The 18944-nt window shown below is 54.9% G+C and overlaps 1 protein-coding gene across 2 annotated transcripts in view; it reads left to right on the forward strand.

Annotated features, from left to right (window-relative positions):
- The window catches only part of TBC1D22A (TBC1 domain family member 22A), a 361556-nt gene that overhangs the window by 172874 nt on the left and 169738 nt on the right, over positions 1-18944 (forward strand). For both annotated transcript variants that reach the window (XM_058308954.2, XM_058308955.2), the window contains exon 9: positions 9356-9465. In XM_058308954.2, coding sequence (XP_058164937.1) covers positions 9356-9465 — 110 coding nt within the window. The remainder of the gene's footprint in view (positions 1-9355; positions 9466-18944) is intronic.

The following is an 18944-nucleotide window of genomic DNA, read 5'->3' on the forward strand; positions in this document are numbered from 1 at the left end:
AGATGCAGAAAACCTTCTGCGCTTTACCTCCAGAACCCACAGTGCTTGGAGATTTTTCCTCCTGTGTGGAGTTTGGTGCCAGTTTTCCTACACGGGCATTAGACACACTCCCTAACTAGCTGCGTCCTGGGCCCACGTCCTCTTCCTGCTGGGCTGGTTCTTTGGCGTGGGAGACCGTGGCTGGATCTTCTCGGGGGGTGATGGTGGTGGTGATGGTGGTGGCGATAGCGTGGGGTCAGGAGTGGGAACCAGAGCTGTGATATATGCGGGGAGAAGGCTGGTCATCATCATTTGGGGTTCCTCTTAGGTCCAGGAAGCTGATGGCTGGATATGGCCCTCTTCCTGGGCTCATGGAGAGCACGTCATCGTTGTTTTGTGATGGTCACCTGCTCATGTCCCATCCACTGGCCATGATGCCTGTGTGTGGACGGCAGGCCAGAAGCTCAAGCTTTCCACCATGTACCAGAGTCAGGAACTGTGACGGGGTTTAGTCTGTGACCTTGAGGCGAACATTATTTATATTAGCATTAAACATTCTTACTGCTAAGCCAGTTTGATCTTAATATTCATTGTTTTTGCTGAACCAAAGAGTTTTGTGAATTTATAGTCTCGGGTTGTGATGCTAACTCTCACCAAGGCAGGAATTTTTCTCTGCTTTGGAACCCAAATCTATGTAATTAAGCGCTAAAATCTCCATCACTGAAGTGTCAGGGTTTCAAATTTAAAAGTCCCAAGTTGGGAAATGCAAAGATTAGAGCCATAGAGAAATTCTAGCTTGCTTATAAAGAACAGAATATTTCTGATTACCAGTTAAGCTCCTAATTATGTGAAGAGGTTTATTGTGGGGTTTGTGTGGTGTAGTGATTAACATCGTCATAACAACAGTGACGCTCCCTTGCTCCTCTGGGCTCCCCCGGCAGGTGCGCTGCTTTACCTCCGCGTTGGAGCTGCAGGCCCCCGGCACCGACACTAGGTCTGTCAGTGCCGCCGAAGCCGTGGCAGTGAAAGGGACGTTTACATTCGAGGAGATCTCTCTTCCCCGCGACGAGCTCTCCATTTGGTCGAATGCGGCAGAAAACTGACAAGTGTCAGGCTTCCCTCTTGTCTAGCTCTCCCTGAAAATGACAAGGCGAGAGCCAGTCCTGTGGAACGCTGGCCATCTGTGATGGCAGCTTTTGTCTCACGAAGGCCCCTGAGGGACACGAGCCCACCCAGCCCAGCCCCTGCTGCTCCTCTGATGCCAAGTCTCAGCGTGAACTTGGGATGGTATCAGGCTCTTTTGCCATAAGATGGAAGAGAGGGGATTTGTTTATACTTGTTTTCATTTTCATGTATCTGTCCACCCACCCATCCATCCATTTAATGTTTTCCCTTATGCTTTTCTTGAGCTGTTGCTTCCCAAGTTAGATGATTCAACAGGAACCGAGGGCCCCTGGCTGCCCCGCTGGCTGCGCCTCCCGCAGGGAGCACGGACCCTGCTGTCTGACGGATGTGGCTCACGTGCAGGCTCTGCCTTCCTGGGGCTGGGCCTGGGAGGCCACTGCATGGCCTCCTTGTCTGTGAAAGGGACACGCTTGCCTCAGTGGGCTGTTCCAGAAGCGAACGGGGTCATGTGTGCACATGAAACCTGAGTACAGAGGGGCTCACTGTGCAGGCTCGTTGTGGGGGCTGTTGGTTAGTGGTTCTCAGCTGAGCGGCTTTCATTGCCAGAAGGTTCTTGATTTTGAGTCCATCAACTTCCTTCTTCCTGTTATCCACTGACTAATTTTGTCTTCTTGATGTGTAAACTTGGACAGAACATTTCTGTGCTTTATTTCCCTGAGATGGCATTTCAGATACTTCAGAGTAATAATTATATCCCCATGTGGTTTACCTTACCAGGCTGAATACCCTCCATTCTATTAACCCACTGTATCCGTTCATCTGTCCACCCGTTTGTCCACCCACCCACCCATCCACTCAGTTACCCACCCATCCATCCATTTACCCACCTGTCTGTCCCCCCACCCATTCTCCATCTGTCCATCCAGCCATCCATTGGCCCACCCACGCATTCACGTATCCATCTATCCATCGGCCCACCCACCCATCCATTCACCCATCCACCCACCCACCTTCTTACCTGCCTGCCCACTCACCTGATACAAATGCCTACTTGGTGTCAGCCCAGGGGATGTGGTGGTGCGTGAGGAGGTGTGATACGGCAGCCTCCGGGGAGCCCTTTCTCTCGGTGCTCTGGGTTACATTGTCCACCTGGAAGGGTGCGGCCTGGGATGGCCTCGCAGGCTGCCGGTGGTTCCTTCAGCACTGGCGAGCGCCTGCACGTGGAGGCATGTGCCCTCTTGGAGGGGTGCCGGGAGGGAACTCCTGGGTCTTTCGGGGAGGACAGTGGAGCACTGGAGGGAAGGCTATCGGGTAACTTGGAAAGCCTGGTTGTTTGCAACCCTATTTGAACAAGTGTTCATGATGCTGTCTTTGCCAAGGTAAATGTCATATAGATTACTTACCTACATACATTATTCAAAAAAGAATACAACGTCCTAGCTCTAAGGAGAAAGAAATAACTTTAAATCAAACATTACATGTTTCAGTGTGACAGTACTTGTCCACCGAGATCTGGACGGTGTGGAGAGGAACTTGGGTGCGTTTGCCTGTGCACGGTCCTGTCTCAAATGCGCCAGCTTCAGAAGCAGGGGGCCTGGGAGGCCGCGGTGGTGGCTGCGACGCCCTGGGCGGCCTTGCCTTGGTGGTAGGATTTTCTGGAGCAGTAGACTAGTTTTGGTAAAGTTCAATGCAAAGGGAAGTATGACCTCCCCCCAACTTGTGCAGTAAATTTCCTAGGAAGTTTAGTGTGAACTGTGCAAAAAATGCTTTCCCATGTAAAAGGGCCTTCGTTTGGGCGCGGGCTCGGGGTGCCCCTGTGCCGTGGATTCTCGGGCAAGTGGGCTGGTGGCGGGGCCGAAACGTGTGCTGCCGTGCCGGTCCTGCGGGCCAGGCCTCATCGGTGGCAGCAGCAGCCCCTTCGCCCTGGTTGCTGGGACCAGGCAGCCGCTCTGGGGGCAGTGCCGCCCCCTCGGGGACTGCTCTGGGAGACTTGTCCACAGGAGAGACAGGCGCTGGCTGCGCTGATGCAGGTGGCGCCCACGTCCTTGTCCCCTGTAGGAATTCCTGTTCGCCCTCACCCTCTGCTCCTCTGTAGGAGAGCGGAAGTCCCCGTCACCCGTCCCCTCATGCCCCGCAGCAGGGGCTTCCTGGGTTCTCCACCTGTGGCATCCTTCTTTTTTTTTTTTTTTAAAGATTTATTTATTTACTTAATTCCCCTCTCCCTTCCCTGGTTGTCTGTTTTCTGTGTCTATTTGCTGCGTCTTGTTTCTTTGTCTGCTTCTGTTGTCGTCATCGGCACGGGAAGTGTGGGCGGTGCCATTCCTGGGCAGGCTGCACTTTCTTTCGCGCTGGGCGGCTCTGCTTACGGGGCGCACTCCTTGTGCGTGGGGCTCCCCTACGCGGGGGACACCCCTGCATGGCATGGCACTTCTTGCGCACATCAGCACTGCGCATGGGCCAGCTCCACATAGGTCAAGGAGGCCCGGGGTTTGAACCGCGGACCTCCCATGTGGTAGACGGACGCCCTAACCACTGGGCCAAGTCCGTTTCCCTGTGGCATCCTTCTGAGCGATTTTCTCTGCTGTGCGTGTTTACAGGTGTGCAGCCGTGCTGCTTTTGATACATACTCGTTTGCTGAAGGAAGGGCATTTTACAAACTGCTCTTTTCACTTAATACTATATGAGGGTAGCATTTTCACAGGCTATTTAAATCACCCCAAGCCTTGCTATGAGCCAAGAAGGCAAGTGCAATTATTTTTAATTGAATGCCTGTTCCACCTCCATTGTCTGCATATGGGGTTATGGTCCACTTGGGACTGCTGATCTTGTGCCTCATGCTTTGTGGGTGTCTTTTCTGCCTCTCCCCACCCAGGCTCCCCCAGGCTCCCCTCAGGTCAGCCTGTGCACTCCGTGGCCTCCCCTCTGTGGACTCGCACCTTTCTCTCTTTGGAATCCCCGGGGCCCAGGGCTGACCCCTGTATTGAGGGGTTGAGGATAAAGGGGGCACGGTGGGGGCGGGGTGGCGGAGGGGTGAGTGGGGGCTGGGTGCATTTCCAAAATGAGTGTCACACATACCCGTGTTAATCTGTTCATGATGAGAGGGTAAAGCCTTCAAAGTGCATCCAATCAAATTTCAGGTGACACAAGTCATTTTCTATTCCATTATTTTAAGAACGTGTTTGGCATGAATGTCACCTCCCAGAGTTCCATGGAAGCCCTTCCTGTGCGGGGCTCAGCGGCCTGCTTGGCTGGGGGGCTGCGAGTACGCCGTCTCCCCACCCCGACTCTGGGCCCGTGTGCACCCTGTTGTCCCCTCCTGCCGCGGCGTGCTGCCTCTGGGCGCCCAGCGTATGTTCATGGCTCGTGTGAGGGACGGAACCCCGTCTTCCGTCCTGGGGGCGGTGCCCCTGCAGCCCCAGGGCTGTGGCCATGGCAGCTTAGGCCCCCCTCCCTTTGGCCACGCCGGCCCTGCGCGCCTGCCCTCTCTTCGCCTGTGCGTTTATGATGTAAAATCGATCGTGTTTCCCTTTGAACCAGAATCCCTCCGCTTCTGTGGCTTTCTCTGACCTCTTAGCTCGAGCGTCTTCCTTCCCCGATAGCAGCGCTGTGCTTTCCCTGCCAGTCGGGGTGACACATGTTTAGGGGCTGCACAGTGGCAAACATTCGGGCGCTGGGCCCCTCAGCCCCCCCGGGGCCCCACTTTCCCGTGTGGCCCCTCCTGTTCCCCCGCCTTGCCCCGCGGGACATGGGGCTGCCTCCGCGTGGAGGGCGGGCAGGTTTCCAGGCTGGATGCTCAGACGTTACGGCCTGTCCCGGGCCCTCAGCCACTTGAGGCCCTGATTCAGAGGTCCTGCCCACCCCCGAGCTGGCTTGATGGCCTGCGCGGGCACGTCTCGTCCTGCCCAGGCACCTCCGTGGGTCAGATGCGCTCATGGCTGGCCTCTGCGTTTTGGTCCCCCAGCGGACCTGCTGTCTGTGAGGCCGGCTGCCTCCTTCGCCCTGTCCATTCCTGTGGGTGAGCAGGAGGAGGACTTGTCGGGGTGCTGCCCGCTTGGTGGAGAGGGCGGCCTGGCCCCTGCCGTCCTGCTGTGTGTTCTGGTGAGGGGAGAAGGGGCCCTGCCGAGGAGCTGGCCTGGCAGGGGATGGACGGGCACCAAACCCCAGGCCCCTGCCTGGCACTGAGCTCCTGCCTTCCATTTTCGGGGCTGGCAGGGCCATGGGACCAGCTCGATTTGTAGGTCAAGGGCAGTGGGCTTGTGCCCTGGCAAGTGAGTGGACTTGGGGTCTAGAGACCCCCGAGCTCTTCCATGTGGGCTCCCCGAGTGTGCTTCCTGCTCTGCCAAGTGGGCCCCGTGACCCCCACCGCCAGTTCCGTGAGGGAGGGCCGCCGCGCAGTGCCCGGCATGGGAGGCTGCACGCAGTGCTGGCTGTTCTTGGACAGGCTCTGACCTGCTGGTGCTGGTTTGCCTCATCTGGCCCCCAGGGCATGTGTACCCCAAATGGGGGGAGGGTGAGGGCCGCGATGGAGTGGATGACAGGCTCCTGTGCGGCCCGTCACGTTGTCACCCGCTACTTCACTCCTGTTCTCGGGCAGGCTCAGTTCCAGGGCCTGTTACCTCAGGAAAGAGCGATGAGCGTCCGCCTCGCCATCTTGAAATGGGCAAACCGATGTCCCGTCCAGAGCGTTGGTGCTCGGAGGGGAGAGCCACCGCCCCAGCGTCCCTTGGAAGCACGCAGCAGCCAGCTCGTGCCCCTCCCGGCACCCTCGGCCCCTGACCACGCGTCACTGCATGCCTGTTGAGCCCTTGCTGGAGGCCGGGAACGCAGGGCCAGGCTTCCACCCGTTCCCACATCCCTGGGGCTTGGGTGATGTGGAGTGAAGGTGCCGACTTCCCAGGAGGTGCGTCGGCCGGATACTGCTCCTTGGGCCAAGCGCAGGTCCGGTGGGCATGGAGCAGCCCATCCCTGGGTGCCGACTCGGGCTTCTGGAGGGTTCTGTGCCACTCTTTATGCTTTCTCAGCAGGGGGCCATTTATTTCACTCTAACAATAAGGGTATTTCTGATTCTCTTGGCATTTAGAAGACAAATTGACATAGGGGCTCTCTGAGTTAAATGCCATTACTTCATTACATTGAAGAGCAACAAACGGCCCGTTGTGAGCTGGGACACCTAGAATAGGCTGCTGGCATTTTCAGATGTAAAATAGGAAGGTAGTTAAGCAGACTAAGAAGAGCCGAGGCTTCTGCCAGCCGCGCAGCCGCCCGTGGGCTGTCCCTTGGTCTGCGCGAGCAGAGCTGCTTCGTAAGCTTGGGGAGAGGGCCTCGAGGGTGAGGCCTGTTTCATTTCCATGTTTGTCTTTTATTATACCTGAGGAAGGCCCTTGAAAGAGAGACCATGTCGATGGGGAACTTCTCAGAAGAGCCCTCGGGTTACTGCTGTGGAGTCCGTTCCCCGAGGCTGGACAGTGAGGTCAGACGCGCCAGGCTGGCCGGAGCCGCACTGCGTCCGGGTCACTGACCTGCCCTCCTGGCGAGGCGCCGCGCTGGAGGAGGGCGCTTCTGACGCCGCGGAGTTGGCGGGTGTGACTCCGCTGGTGGAGGAATTATGGCCTGTCCCGGGCCCTCGGCCACTTGTCACCTCCCCTCCGACATTGCCCTCTAGCCAGCCCCCGAGTCGGACTTCCTGCGCCGCGGGCAGCTGGGGGCACCTCCCGCCCGGGCTGCGTCGCCTGGGCTGCGCAGAGGAGAGCAAGAGGTGCTTTCCTCGTGGAGGCCTCGAGGGTGACCTTGGAGGGCAGCGTTCACGTGCCGGGCCCTGGAGGCTTGAGGCCAGGGGGCACAGGGGTCGGGGCAGCTGGGCTGCAAGGAGGGTGGGGGTGGCACGGGCCACGGCAGCTCCTGGGCGCATGCTTTGGCCCAGCCCTGTGACAGAGGGTGTGGCCTGGGGCCCGTCGCCACATGCTGCTGCGGCCAGGGCCACAGGCAGGGGCGAGGGCAGTGGGGCAGCTGGTGCTGGGCACGCGCCTTCGGGAGTGGCGTCTGAGGACCATGGGCCCACCTGTCTCTGAACCTGCTTCTTCATGCCACGCCAGACTCTGACGTGGAAGGGTTTGTGTTTTTCGTTTTAAAATGTGTTTGTTCAACCCATGACTGAAGCTCCCTTGAACCCCCGAGCTTTTCAAGTGCCTGCCTTGTCTGGACGGAGCTCTGAGCAGGAAGTCCTGCTGCACGTCATTCCTGGTCACCAAGGGGTGCATATGCCCGGGAGCCCTGTGGATGAGCCTGGGGAGGAGCCTGTCTGTTGAGCTGACTTCCCTGCAGTGGACGAGTCTGGAGACAGGAAAGTGAGCCGTGGGGGCCCTGGCACAGGGCAGGGCGTGGGCTGCTAATGGGTTGAGGCTGCTCTCGGGGGTGAGAGCATGATGGCCACACAACCCTGTGAATGTACTGAAACCACAGTGTTCGTCACTTTATTTTATTTTATTTTTTTAAAGATTTATTTTTATTTCTCTCTCCCTCCCGCCCCCCGCCAGTTGTCTGTTCTCTGTGTCCATTTGCTGCGTGTTCTTCTTTGTCTTCTTCAGTTGTTGTTAGCGGCACGGGAATCTGTGTCTCTTTTAGTTGTGTCATCTTGCTGCGTTAATTCTCCGTGTGTGCGGCACCATTCCTGGGCAGGCTACACTTTCTTTTGCGCTGGGCGGCTCTCCTTACGGGGCGCACTCCTTGTGCGTGGGGCTCCCCTACGTGGGGGACACCCCTGCATGGCAGGGCACTCCTTGCGCGCATCAGCACTGTGCATGGGCCAGCTCCACCCGGGTCAAGGAGGCCCAAGGTTTGAACCTCGGACCTCCCATGTGGTAGACGGACGCCCTAACCACTGGGCCAAGTCCACTTCCCCATTCATCACTTTAAAACAGTGGATTTTGTGGTTAGTGAATCCTTCTCAACAGAAAAAGGAAAGAAACAAAAGTACCTGCTAAAGTAACGAGAGAAGGACTGAGTGAATGGAGGGTTGCGTGCTCTTTTTATTTGCACGAGGTCCTGAATAGCTGCATAGCCTGATGTTTCCGACTGCCCCTGGGCTCCAGCAGGTGCTGGGGGAATGTAGGGGCAGGGGGCCTGTGCTGCTGCCCTGGGTGCAGCGTCCAGGGTGATGACGTGGGGCACCTCCTCTTTCTCACCCTCCTTGTTGGCCATGAGGCAAGGAGGCAGGTGGTGGTTTGGCTGCGCCCCTCTGGCCAGCAGTGTGGACCGGTGCCTAGAGCCTCAGCACGCTGGGCTCTGCGTGGGGTGGGGGTGGCTGTGGCAGTGGACTTCAGGGTCAGACTGTGGGGTCCACGTCCCCACTCACCACTCCCAGCCCGCGCCTGGGGCCAGCCCCGCCTTCCTGCCGTGCTTTCCTTAGGTGATGACCACAGAGCTGGTCCCGAGAGCAAGGGCGTCAGTACCTCCGAAACCCGCAGAAGAGTGCCCGGCGATTAACAGGCTCAGTAAACGTTCTCCGTTATTAGAGTTCCAATCACTGTAATTTATACCGCCTCAGAGCTTTCTAAATATATTGTGGTTGAAATACTTCTTATAGAACATTTTGCAAAATAAAAATAAAGAAAATAAAAAAATAGTTCTTCAAACATTTGTGAGTGGTAGGCTGAATGCTAGCAATTTTTGTACAGATGCAGAATTAGTTCAAATATCTGATAAGACATTTCAATTAGGCATCTGTTTTGCATTTTAAAACTTTCGAATTGTGTTTTCTCATTAGGTTTTTTATATTTTAAGAAGGAAATGATTTAGATCACCATTACTTATCATTTCTTTCAATAGCGTCTGTGCCACCCCTTTCTTGGATATTTACTCAGTAAGTTTTTGGAAAAATCTAACCTTGGAAACAGGTTTTTAGAGGAGTTAATGTGGAATAAATACATGTATTTATTAGAAACAGAGCTTGAAAAATCTTATGAGAAAACTTTGAGCTCTATGTTAGGAAGAAATGATGTATTTCAGGCTCTCTTATTTAGATGTAAAATGCCTGAGAAGCAATAATTTACTATATATTAATTATGCTAATTAATCAGAGAGGCTTCAGAATATTAATTACCCGCAACTAATTAGGTTTTAAAATTGAGAGCCGCTAAGTGGTGAGCTGGAAGAGCGCCTGCGCCTGCGCCTGAGCCAGTGCGGCGGGAGGGCCCTGCCGGCCTCTGCCTGCTCCGGGTCTGTGCTCACGCTCTCTCCTTGCTGTGCTCCGCAGACGACGACGACGACAGCGCGGTGGCCGTCTCCAGCGTGCCCGAGGAAGCGCTGCGCAACGTCGAGGCCGACACCTACTGGTGCATGAGCAAGCTGCTCGACGGGATCCAGGTGAGCCGCCGCCAGGGGCCAGGGCGCCGCGCCCCGCAGCCTGCCCGGCGGGCTGCCCTCGGACCGAAGCCAGCCCCGGGGTCTCCTGCGACGGGCGCTGGGCCGACACCCTGCCTGCTCCTGCCCCTCGCCTGCCTGCGAAGCTTCCACACCTCCCTCTGGAGCACAGGCACGAGCCGTGGGTGTGAGCCGCCTGGGGTGTGGGCCTCGTCCAGGGGCTGTCCCTGAGCCCTGCTGAGAGGCCCGGGGATGATCTGCCTGAGCTGCCCCCCCACGCTGCCTGGCCCGCCCCCACGCCCGCAGGCCCTCGCTGTTAGGTTGTTGCTCGTGCGTGGCAAATGCCACTCAGAGGCGTCCACTCCTTAAAGGCAGCAGTTTTGGGGTCTGTGGCCAGATGGGCAGCCAGCGGCCAAGTGTGCAGTCAGTGGCGGCCGAGCTTGGTGCTGGAGGGGGACACTGGAGCTGGCACTGCTGGGCTTGGTGTCAGGGCACCAGGAGCTGCTGGCTGGCATCTCCCAGACCACCGGCCCTCCGTGAGAGGGAGCGGCCAGTGCCGCGGGTGGGGAGGATGGTCATGGGGGCCTGGAGGGAGGCCCCAGGCGTCTGGCCATGGGAATGGCGAGGTGGACGCAAGGGCCCCAGGTGTTGGCGGCTGTTTTCCTTTCCTCAGCGCCTGCTTTGCGCTTGAGCTCCAGCCCTGCTCGCCGTCTGGAGGGTAGCCCCTGGGGGTGGCGAGCACGTGCTCCCGAGAAGGCTCCCGGGGAAGTGAGGGTTCTGCGGAGGGAGGTTCCTGTTGCTGAGAGGGCCTTGCGCAGTTTGATATGGTTGTGAGTTACATAGATAGACACTGGGTTATGTTTGTGATCTGGCCTGTGCCTGCGTATGGTTATGATTGGGGCTTTGATTGGGCCACGTCATTAGGGCATTGAGTCCCCGCCCCTTGGTGGGGGGCGGACTCACAGATAAAAGGCATGGCCAAGGACAGAGTTGGGGGTTTTTGATGTTGGAGCTTTGATGTTGGAGTTTGATGCTGAAGCCTTAAGCTGGAGTCCTGGGTAGTGAGGAAAGAGAAGCCAGCCTCAGGAAAAGAGGACTTGAGCCAGGAGAACACAGAGGAATAGAGATGGCTCCTTAGACACAGTAGAAACCCCAGGAGAGAGACAGAGCCATTCACTGATAGTCTACAGCTGACCTTGTGGAGAGAGGCAAAGCCTAGAGAGCCTCATAGTCCACAGCTGACCTTGTGGGGGAAACAGAGGAGCTGAGCCCAGAGAGAAGGAACACCTGGGAAGAGAGGAGCCCAGGAAACCTGCACCCTCACAGGCGTCGGCAGCCCTCTTGCTCCAACACGCGTCAGTAGACTTTGGTGAGGGAAGTAACTTCTGCTTTATGGCCTGGTGTCTGTAAGCTCCTACCCCAAATAAACACCCTTCATAAAAACCAACCAATTTCTGGTATTTTGCATCAGCGCCCCTTTGGCTAACTAGTACAGGCCTTATCCCAGAAGGCTGTGCAGGGCCTGACCCCATGTCCTGAGGGGCCAGACGTCCAGATCCATGTTGGACACGTAAGTGCAGACGAGGCATGGAGCGCTGCCCTGGGGCCCTGGGGGGCCGGGCAGCAGGGTCGGGCTGGGCAGCCAGGCCACTGCCTGAAGCTGCAGGGAGGTGGGACTGGCCTGGCCTCACCCTGCGTTTCCTCTCCGGGTTTGACTCTGAGCGTCCCCTGATAGTCAGTCCTGCACGCCTTAGTGAGGGGTCTGGCGGCCCAGCTGCTGGATTGGGAAGTGTCAGAATGAGGCTGTCATAAGTTGTAGTCTACAGATTTAGGCCCTGAAGTTTAATTTGAACGAATTAGCTACAGTGAGCAACTGAGGACCAGTGTGGAATCACGTTACTTTTGGTCACGTAGGATTGACAGAGAGCATAAAGGCCCTTGGCATACGTGGAGAATGGAGACCTTGCATCTGGTAGGTGATCCTGACCTCAGAACTTGTTTGTTTCTTGTAAAGAAAAATGTGCCCATTAGAGATTGATCTGGGTATAGCGTCTTCATTTCCTCTACTTTGTTAAAGTTTCATAATTTTTAGTCTTTCCCTCAAAACCTATGTTTTCCTCCCTTAGAAATGAGATTGACTCTCATAAAGTGAAACTTTATGAATTTTAAACATCACTGCTTTGATCTTGAGTGGTGGACCTTTTGCCATTAAATAAATACAAGATTATCTGTTGTCTAGTTATAAACAAAATCAGCGGTGTGGTGAAGTCAGTGCTGGCGTTTCGTCTTTCACCTGAGATTTGTCCTCTGATGAAGCTGTTCATTGACGTGACTGACGGGCCGGCATCGTGCTTTCCTGTGCACGCGTCTACAGAGCAGTACAGTCCACAGCTCCTTCCTTCCGCCGCCTCTGTGTGGTTCTGATCGATGCCGTGTGGGGTTCCGGAGTATCAGTTACCACCTCCCAGGGACTCGGGGCACTCTGCTTTATGTCCCCCAGACAGGGCTGTCGCAGGGACCTGCAGCGCAGGCTTCCCGTGGGAGTTGGTGCATGTGAGTGCACGTGTGTGCTGCCCTTGAAAGTTGGGCAAGTGCGAGGGCCTCACAGACTCAGATCAAGGGGAAGGTGGGGAAGCGGATTTGGCTCAATGGATCGAGTGTCCGCCTGCCATATGGGAGGTCCAGGGTTCAAACCCAGGGCCTCCTGACCCGTGTGGTGAGCTGGCCCACACACAGTGCTATACGCACGAGGAGTGCTGTGCCACACAGGGGTGTCCCACCCGTAGGGGAGCCCCATGCACAAGGAGTGCGCCCCGTAAGGAGAGCCGCCCTGCGTGAAAAAAGCACAGCCTGCCCAGGAGTGGCGCCGCACACACGGAGAGCTGACGCAGCAAGATGACACAACAGAAAAGAGACACAGATTCCCAATGCTGCTGACAAGAATACAGGCAGACACAGAAGAACGCACAGCAAATGGGCACAGAGAGCAGACAGTGGGGGCGGGGGGAGGAGAAGGGGAGAGAAATAAATAAAACAAATCTTAAAAAAAAAGGTGGGGAAGGTGGACCAGGATGCAGCGCACTAAGCCTGGCTGCTGCTCTCGGCTAGAGTCGCCTGCCAGGCAGCTGCTGTCTACAAGTGGCCCTTCCCCAGGAGGGCTGACGGTTCTGGAAGGATTCTTGTGCCCACAGTTTCCCTAATGGGAAGATGGTGAAACCACTCCCTGAGTGTTGAGCTCGCTGCGTCTGGGCATTATGGCGCCCTGGTGGCAGAGCTAACCTCAGCCCCGTGCACGAGAGGAAGCGGATGCCGACAGGCTGAAGCACCTTGCCCAAGGGTGCCCAGTTTGTGTGGGAACCCAGGTCAGAACCCTAAAACCTGAGGTTTTCTCCTCCACCTTGCGACCTTCCCCAGCTCAAGGGTGTGGGAGCAAGGCCCGTCCTGCAGGGGCTTTCTAGAGGCAGCAGCACGTCCATGCATTCCTCTCCACTCTGGATCCCGGGGAGTGATAGCTGCGACTCTCAAATCTGTTGTTTTTGGGTCACCTTATAGCTTCCGATTGGGACTCTAATGCTGGGTTTTGGTAACAGGTGACTCTTTCTAGATAGCAGTCCGTTAAATTAGTTAATTGATGAACTCCGTCGATTTGACCGAAGTAGTGAGTACCCACTACCTGCAGGTTGGGTCTGCATCAGAGGACTTGGGTGTAGGTGGTCATCGTCACCTGCGGTGATTCGTGCCATAGCCTGGTGGGCTGGGGGCCAGCAGAGGGGCCCAGAGCCTGGGAGAGAAGACAGGCTTTTAGGAACATGGCAAACTGAACCACCACCTCTCTCCCTTCCCTTGTCCCCAACAAATGCCTGGCAGTCTTGGGCAGTATTGAACAAAACTTGCTTCAGAGCCACAGCTGAACGCTTAGAAACGGGGGTGTCCCTGGAGAGGAAGGGTGACGGCCCTTTGGCTGGCTTGGGATCAACACCCACAGCTGGGCACAGGGCCGTGTGGCCGAAGGCTGGTGTCCCTGCTGGCCGGCATTGGCCGTGAAGGTGAAGCTGGTCCTGCAAAGGCGGGACCTTGTGAAGCGGTCAGTGATGTAAAAAACTCCTGCTTGTGTGGTTTGGATCTATTGATGTTTACTTTAGTAGAAATTTAAACTGAGAAAATTTAAAAATACTGAGTAACTTATTAAAAAAGTACTAAATGCATTCCACATTTTCATAAATAACATATTTATGATAAATTAGTATTTTCCAAAATGAATGTTTAGTAAGAAAAAAAGTTTATAATCTCTTTAATGTCTGGCTTAGTAGAACATGGCTGAATTCTGCATGCGATCTGCGCAATTTGCTGATTTGTTTGATGTATGCCAGGAAAATCCAGCCTCACACAGATATGTAGTTGGAAAGAGAGGTGTACATTAAAACCCTTTTCAGCTATTATAGGTTTAGAAAAATTTAACCCAACATACGGGAATTTCTTAAAGGTGAGTCGCAATGTGAAATCCGAAACCACACAAGGACCATGTTGGACTCAGTTACCTTGAAATCCATTGGTCTCTCTTGCCCTTTGAATGCATCTTCACAAAACCATGCATGCTTTTTAACATCACTCATTGGTCATTTGGACAATATTGGAAGACTGGGAGATGTAGATATTCCAATGTTGATACATTTCATCATACAATGTGCAGAAGTCACATTCATTATCACACATTCATTATCACCACCTGTCTCCTAAGAAGCTGTCAGGCTCCGAGTGGTGGATACAAGTTTTTCAAAACTTAAATTTTGGTTTATAAGCTCAAGTCATGTCATTTGTAACATATACTACCAATTGTTTTCCTTGAAGTGGCAGGCTAACTTTGTATAACTTCACTTTTGAGAAAATGTCTGCCAAATATCCAAGTGTGAATAGCCAGTTTGTCAGTCGTTCTTTCAAGTAAAAATGGTATTTTTTGAAAACTATGTCTTGTTCTGCTTGCAACTCAAACAATTACACCAAGTGCTTTTCTTCAAGAAACCCTTGTTTTTTTGGTGGATATCAGATGTGCTTTATTTATCCTCCCCATTTTCCACACTTAATGTTGAAAAGGTGTTTACTCAAGGGATGAGATTTAGTGAAATGACAATATAATTAATAATTCATCTTGGTTCATCAAGCACATTCTTAAAACTGGCTTTCTAAAAAAACCCCAAAGACCTGGCGTACATGCCAATTAAGAAAATATTGATTGCTACATATTCTCATGCCTGTGCCTTGATTTGTGCTAAGATGCCAGCAGATTAACTCACCACTTTGGTTTTGAGCCATCAGTGCAAATGTCAGCACAGTCAGAATGGTGCACTGTCCTAGTATTTCTGTGAAGTATGACAAGGTCTCTGGACCCCTGCAGTCCTGTCTGCATCATAGACTCTGCTCTGGTGAGGTGCTCCCCCAGCACAGGCCGGGCTCCGGGGGGGGCTCCCCCAGCACAGGCCAGGCTCCAGGGGTGCTCCCCCAGCACAGGCTGGGCTCTGGGGGGTGCTCCCCCAGCACAGGCCGGGCTCCAGGGGTGCTCCCCCAGCACAGGCTGGGCTCTGGGGGGTGCTCCCCCAGCACAGGCCGGGCTCTAGGGAGTGCTCCCCCAGCACAGGCCAGGCTCCGGGGGGTGCTCCCCCAGCACAGGCCTGTGGGCTCCGGGGGGTGCTCCCCCAGCACAGGCCAGGCTCCGCGGTGTGCTCTCCCAGCACAGGCCTGTGGACCCCGGGGGATGCTCCCCCAGCACAGGTCAGGCTCTGCAGTGTGCTCTCCCAGCACAGGCCTGTGGGCTTCTCGTGGGAAGAGCCCCCAAAGAAAAGTGCAGACAGAGCAGGCAGGGCCAACAGTTGGCACTGCAGGTGGGGGGATTTGTACCCCAGGGATGTGAGACAACAGAGAAAGGACACGAAATGACCCTAAAAGGAGCAGGTTTAAAATTATTAAGAAGAGAAGGGTTTAAAACAAGAGTCTGAGGAAAGAACTTGCAGATTTTGTAAAGAACCAGATGGGAACTTCCAGCAATCAGAATTATAGTCATTGAAATTTGAAACTCATTGGGCACAAAAGAAGAGTGAATTAGTCAAAATAGAATGGTGATCTGCGAAAATTGCTGAGTAGGCAGCTTAGAGAGGTACTGAAAATATGAAAGAAAGGTTGAGCAGAAGCCAAAAAAATTAGACCCAGGAGTGGAAAACATGTGGGTAGAAAGCAGTATATGTAGAGAATTTTCTAACACTGGTGAAAGATAGTATTACTTGTATTCACTAATCAAAACAAGCCTCAAGCAAGTTGAATGAAAGACATTTCCTGCATGGACATGAGTAAAACCCACATATAAAAGATAAGAGAAAATCTTAAAATTGATCTCATAGAAAATGCCAGTATATCCTACCAAAAAAAAAAAAAAAAAAAAGCAGACAATTAGGTGGAAAATAGACTTTGCAAGAGAAACAAGAGACCAAGTGAAAATGGAGTAAGACACCCAACGTTCTGAAAAAATGTAACTGTCAACCAGCTTAGATTACAGACGTAAGCCAGCTCCATGCTTCTTATAAAATGATGACCTCAAGCACCTGGATACAGAAAGGTGGCATGGAAAGGGTTGGGAACAGCACACCTGGGAAAGACTAAGCAAGATTATTGCTATGCGGTTATGTTGCTCTTAGGTTTCTAAGTGTTCATTATGTAGCTGCTAGATGAAAGAGATTTTTAAGGCCAAAAAGCATTATTAGGGATATCACCATCTAGTGAGACGTCAGGAAAGATAAAATAATCCTGAACACATAATTTTGACATCCTATTTGTGTGTGTGTGCGTGCGAGAGAGAATTTGGCAGAATTACTAGAAAAGGTGGTCAGTGACAACACTAGCTGATCCTTTCCACCACTTCCTGTGTGCCAGACATCGTTTCGGGGCCTCATTTGCTTTGAAGTGCTTCCCCTCCCAGCAGCCTCGGTGGCATTTCCTGCCAGGTGGCTGGGCATGCTGGAGCTGGACTCCGACGTACACCGTCTGCTCCAGGACGCAGCTGGCCTGCCTGTCAGAAACCAGAGCGTCAAACAGGTGGGAATTAAGAAGATTACAGAACATCTGTACCACAGCTAATAAGTTTGGGTAATGGACACATCTCGAACCCTATACCCAGCCCTTGGAGAATAGTCGTTCTTTCCAAGTACATGTGAAACATTTCTAAAAACAGTCCTCCCAGCACTTCCCAGAGAGCCGGCAGGCTGCGTGCTGGGAGGTGCGTAGCCTGTCTGCAGGAGTGTTCCAGGCTAAGCTGGGCCGGTGACTGGCTCCCCTGGATTGTCTGGGAGAAGGGGTGTGGGCAGAGCAGCCTGGAGGCTGATGGGTTTGGCAGCACCGGGCAGGTTCTGCCGCTGAGATCCCCAGACGCTCGCAGCTGACCACGCCGTCCTGATGGGTTGACGCCCTCCCCACCGGTGCTTGTTGCAGGGTGGTCTTTTTATTCAGGGGCGTTGGTGGTGGGGGGTGGGAGGGCCTCCTAGGGGAGACTCCCTTCCCAGCGTGGTGCCGGGAATCCACAGCCGGCTTGTGTGCAGTGGAGCGTGGTTCTCGGTGCTGCCCCCTGGGCGGTTACGCTGGAGGGGGTGCTGGGGAGCGGGGTGCTGTGCGGTGCACCCTGGGACCACCGGCTCAGGCACAGCACAGGCCCCCAGAAAACGACCGCCGTATTGCCTGCCTGGCACACAGGGTCTGGAAGAGCAGGGTGAACGATGCCCCGGCTCTCCTGGGCTGGCCAGCTGCTCTGTCAGGGTCCTGGGTGGCTGCTCCCCGCACCTCTCCTGATGTCGGAGACGAGGGACCCGCACTGCTGAGTGCTGACCCGGGGGTGGGAGGCTCTGAGAGCTGGGGCTGGTTAAGGGTTAACGTCCCCCCTGACTGCCTGCGGGCTCTGGCGAGCACCTGCCTGGCACCTGCACAAACAAGCACAAATGGAAGCAAACCAAACACCTGCCTGCTGACAAACAAGAGAGGTGACCTAACAAACACCTGCACCCAAAGAAGCACGAGGGGAAAAGCAGGGGACGGGGAGGCTGGAGGTGGCCACTGGCCATCCCTGACGTCCCCAGTGAACATGGACTGAACGCAGGTGCCAGCCAGGAAGAAAGCCTAAACCAGAGTGGGCGGTGGGGGGCACGGGCGCGGTGGCCTCGGCAGCTCTGGCCCTTAGTGGTGGGGGTGGGAGGGGTGGACTTAAGGCTGCTGCCTCCTTCGGGTCGCAGTGGCTGGCGGTGCCGCTGGCGCTTGTGGCGCTGGTGGGGCCAGGGGCTCTGGATGTCCAGCAGTGCTCGGACGGCCCTCCCACCGCGGCACCTGAATAGCACTATTAAGAACCGCTGTCCGGGAAGAACGCTGGGCTTGCAGCCAGCAGATCCGGGCTAGAGTTTTCTCACCTACGTGACCCTGTTAATTACCCACCTTGGGGCTACTGGTTAGAGGAGTGTATGAGAAAAGACTGTTTCCTGCTGGGATGGCTGGGGCCGCGCGCTGGGCGCAGATGGGTGCGGGGAGGGGCCGGGGGTCCCCGCCGAGGCGGGCCGGCGCTGGGTGCAGGAGCCGGGGCTGCCTGTTTTGCTCTTCTGGCTCTTTTAGGCTGCGCCCCGCGTCTCCGGGCTCCTGCCGTCGTGGGGTGGTAGCATGGCGAGTGCCTTTGCCAGCTCAGCCACGTTTACCCCGTGCAGCGTAGCACTCCGTGTCCCTTTCCGCTCAGGTTTCTGCTTCCTCCGCTTCTGGGCCTCCTGCCCCCCTTCCTCTGGAGGCTGTGGCGTGTGCGCAGCTGGCTGCATCTGCCCTTGGGCTTGGCTTCCTGGGGCGTCTGCAGTGGCCCCCACGGGCACAGCAGGCACACTGGGCTCCAGAAGGGCGGGGTAGGTTTGTGTTAAGTGCACTGTGAGGTTTCAGGAAGAGATCTGCATTTTTAAATACTCGGTGAGCTGTTGTTTCTTCCAGTTGTTCCACCAGTTGTGTCTTTTTAAAGCTTTTAGCAATAATAGCTACATTTGGAGATGATTTTTGGTGTACTGTATCCAGCAGAGGCCCATTTCCAGGTGACTGAATGTATCTTGAGAATACATCGCTGTGAACAGGCTGCTGGCCCCTGGACCCGGCCGCAGTGCGTGCTCTTGGGGCTGGAAGCCGCTGCCGTCAGCGCTGCCGCAGCCTCTGCCGAGTCTCCAAGGCCTGTCCCCCGGGGTTTCAAGTTGGTGCCCAGTTAGAAGTTCCAGGGCGGGCAGGCGTCTTCAGGCTTTCAGGGGATTCGTCTTGTCCTGTTGCCAGGCTTCTTGTTTCACTAAGGGCACTGGCGCCAAGGCTGTCGGTTGGATATTGCTTCTTGAATTACAGCTTCTACACTCGCCTACCCTGAAGTCACACTATTACTCTTAGGTTCATTACTTAACGGGACAGCTTCTTTCAGTAGGAGAGAACCGTTGCCTTTTATA

This window comes from Dasypus novemcinctus, chromosome 12, assembly GCF_030445035.2.
Source record: "Dasypus novemcinctus isolate mDasNov1 chromosome 12, mDasNov1.1.hap2, whole genome shotgun sequence".
NCBI classification, from domain to species: domain Eukaryota; kingdom Metazoa; phylum Chordata; class Mammalia; order Cingulata; family Dasypodidae; genus Dasypus; species Dasypus novemcinctus.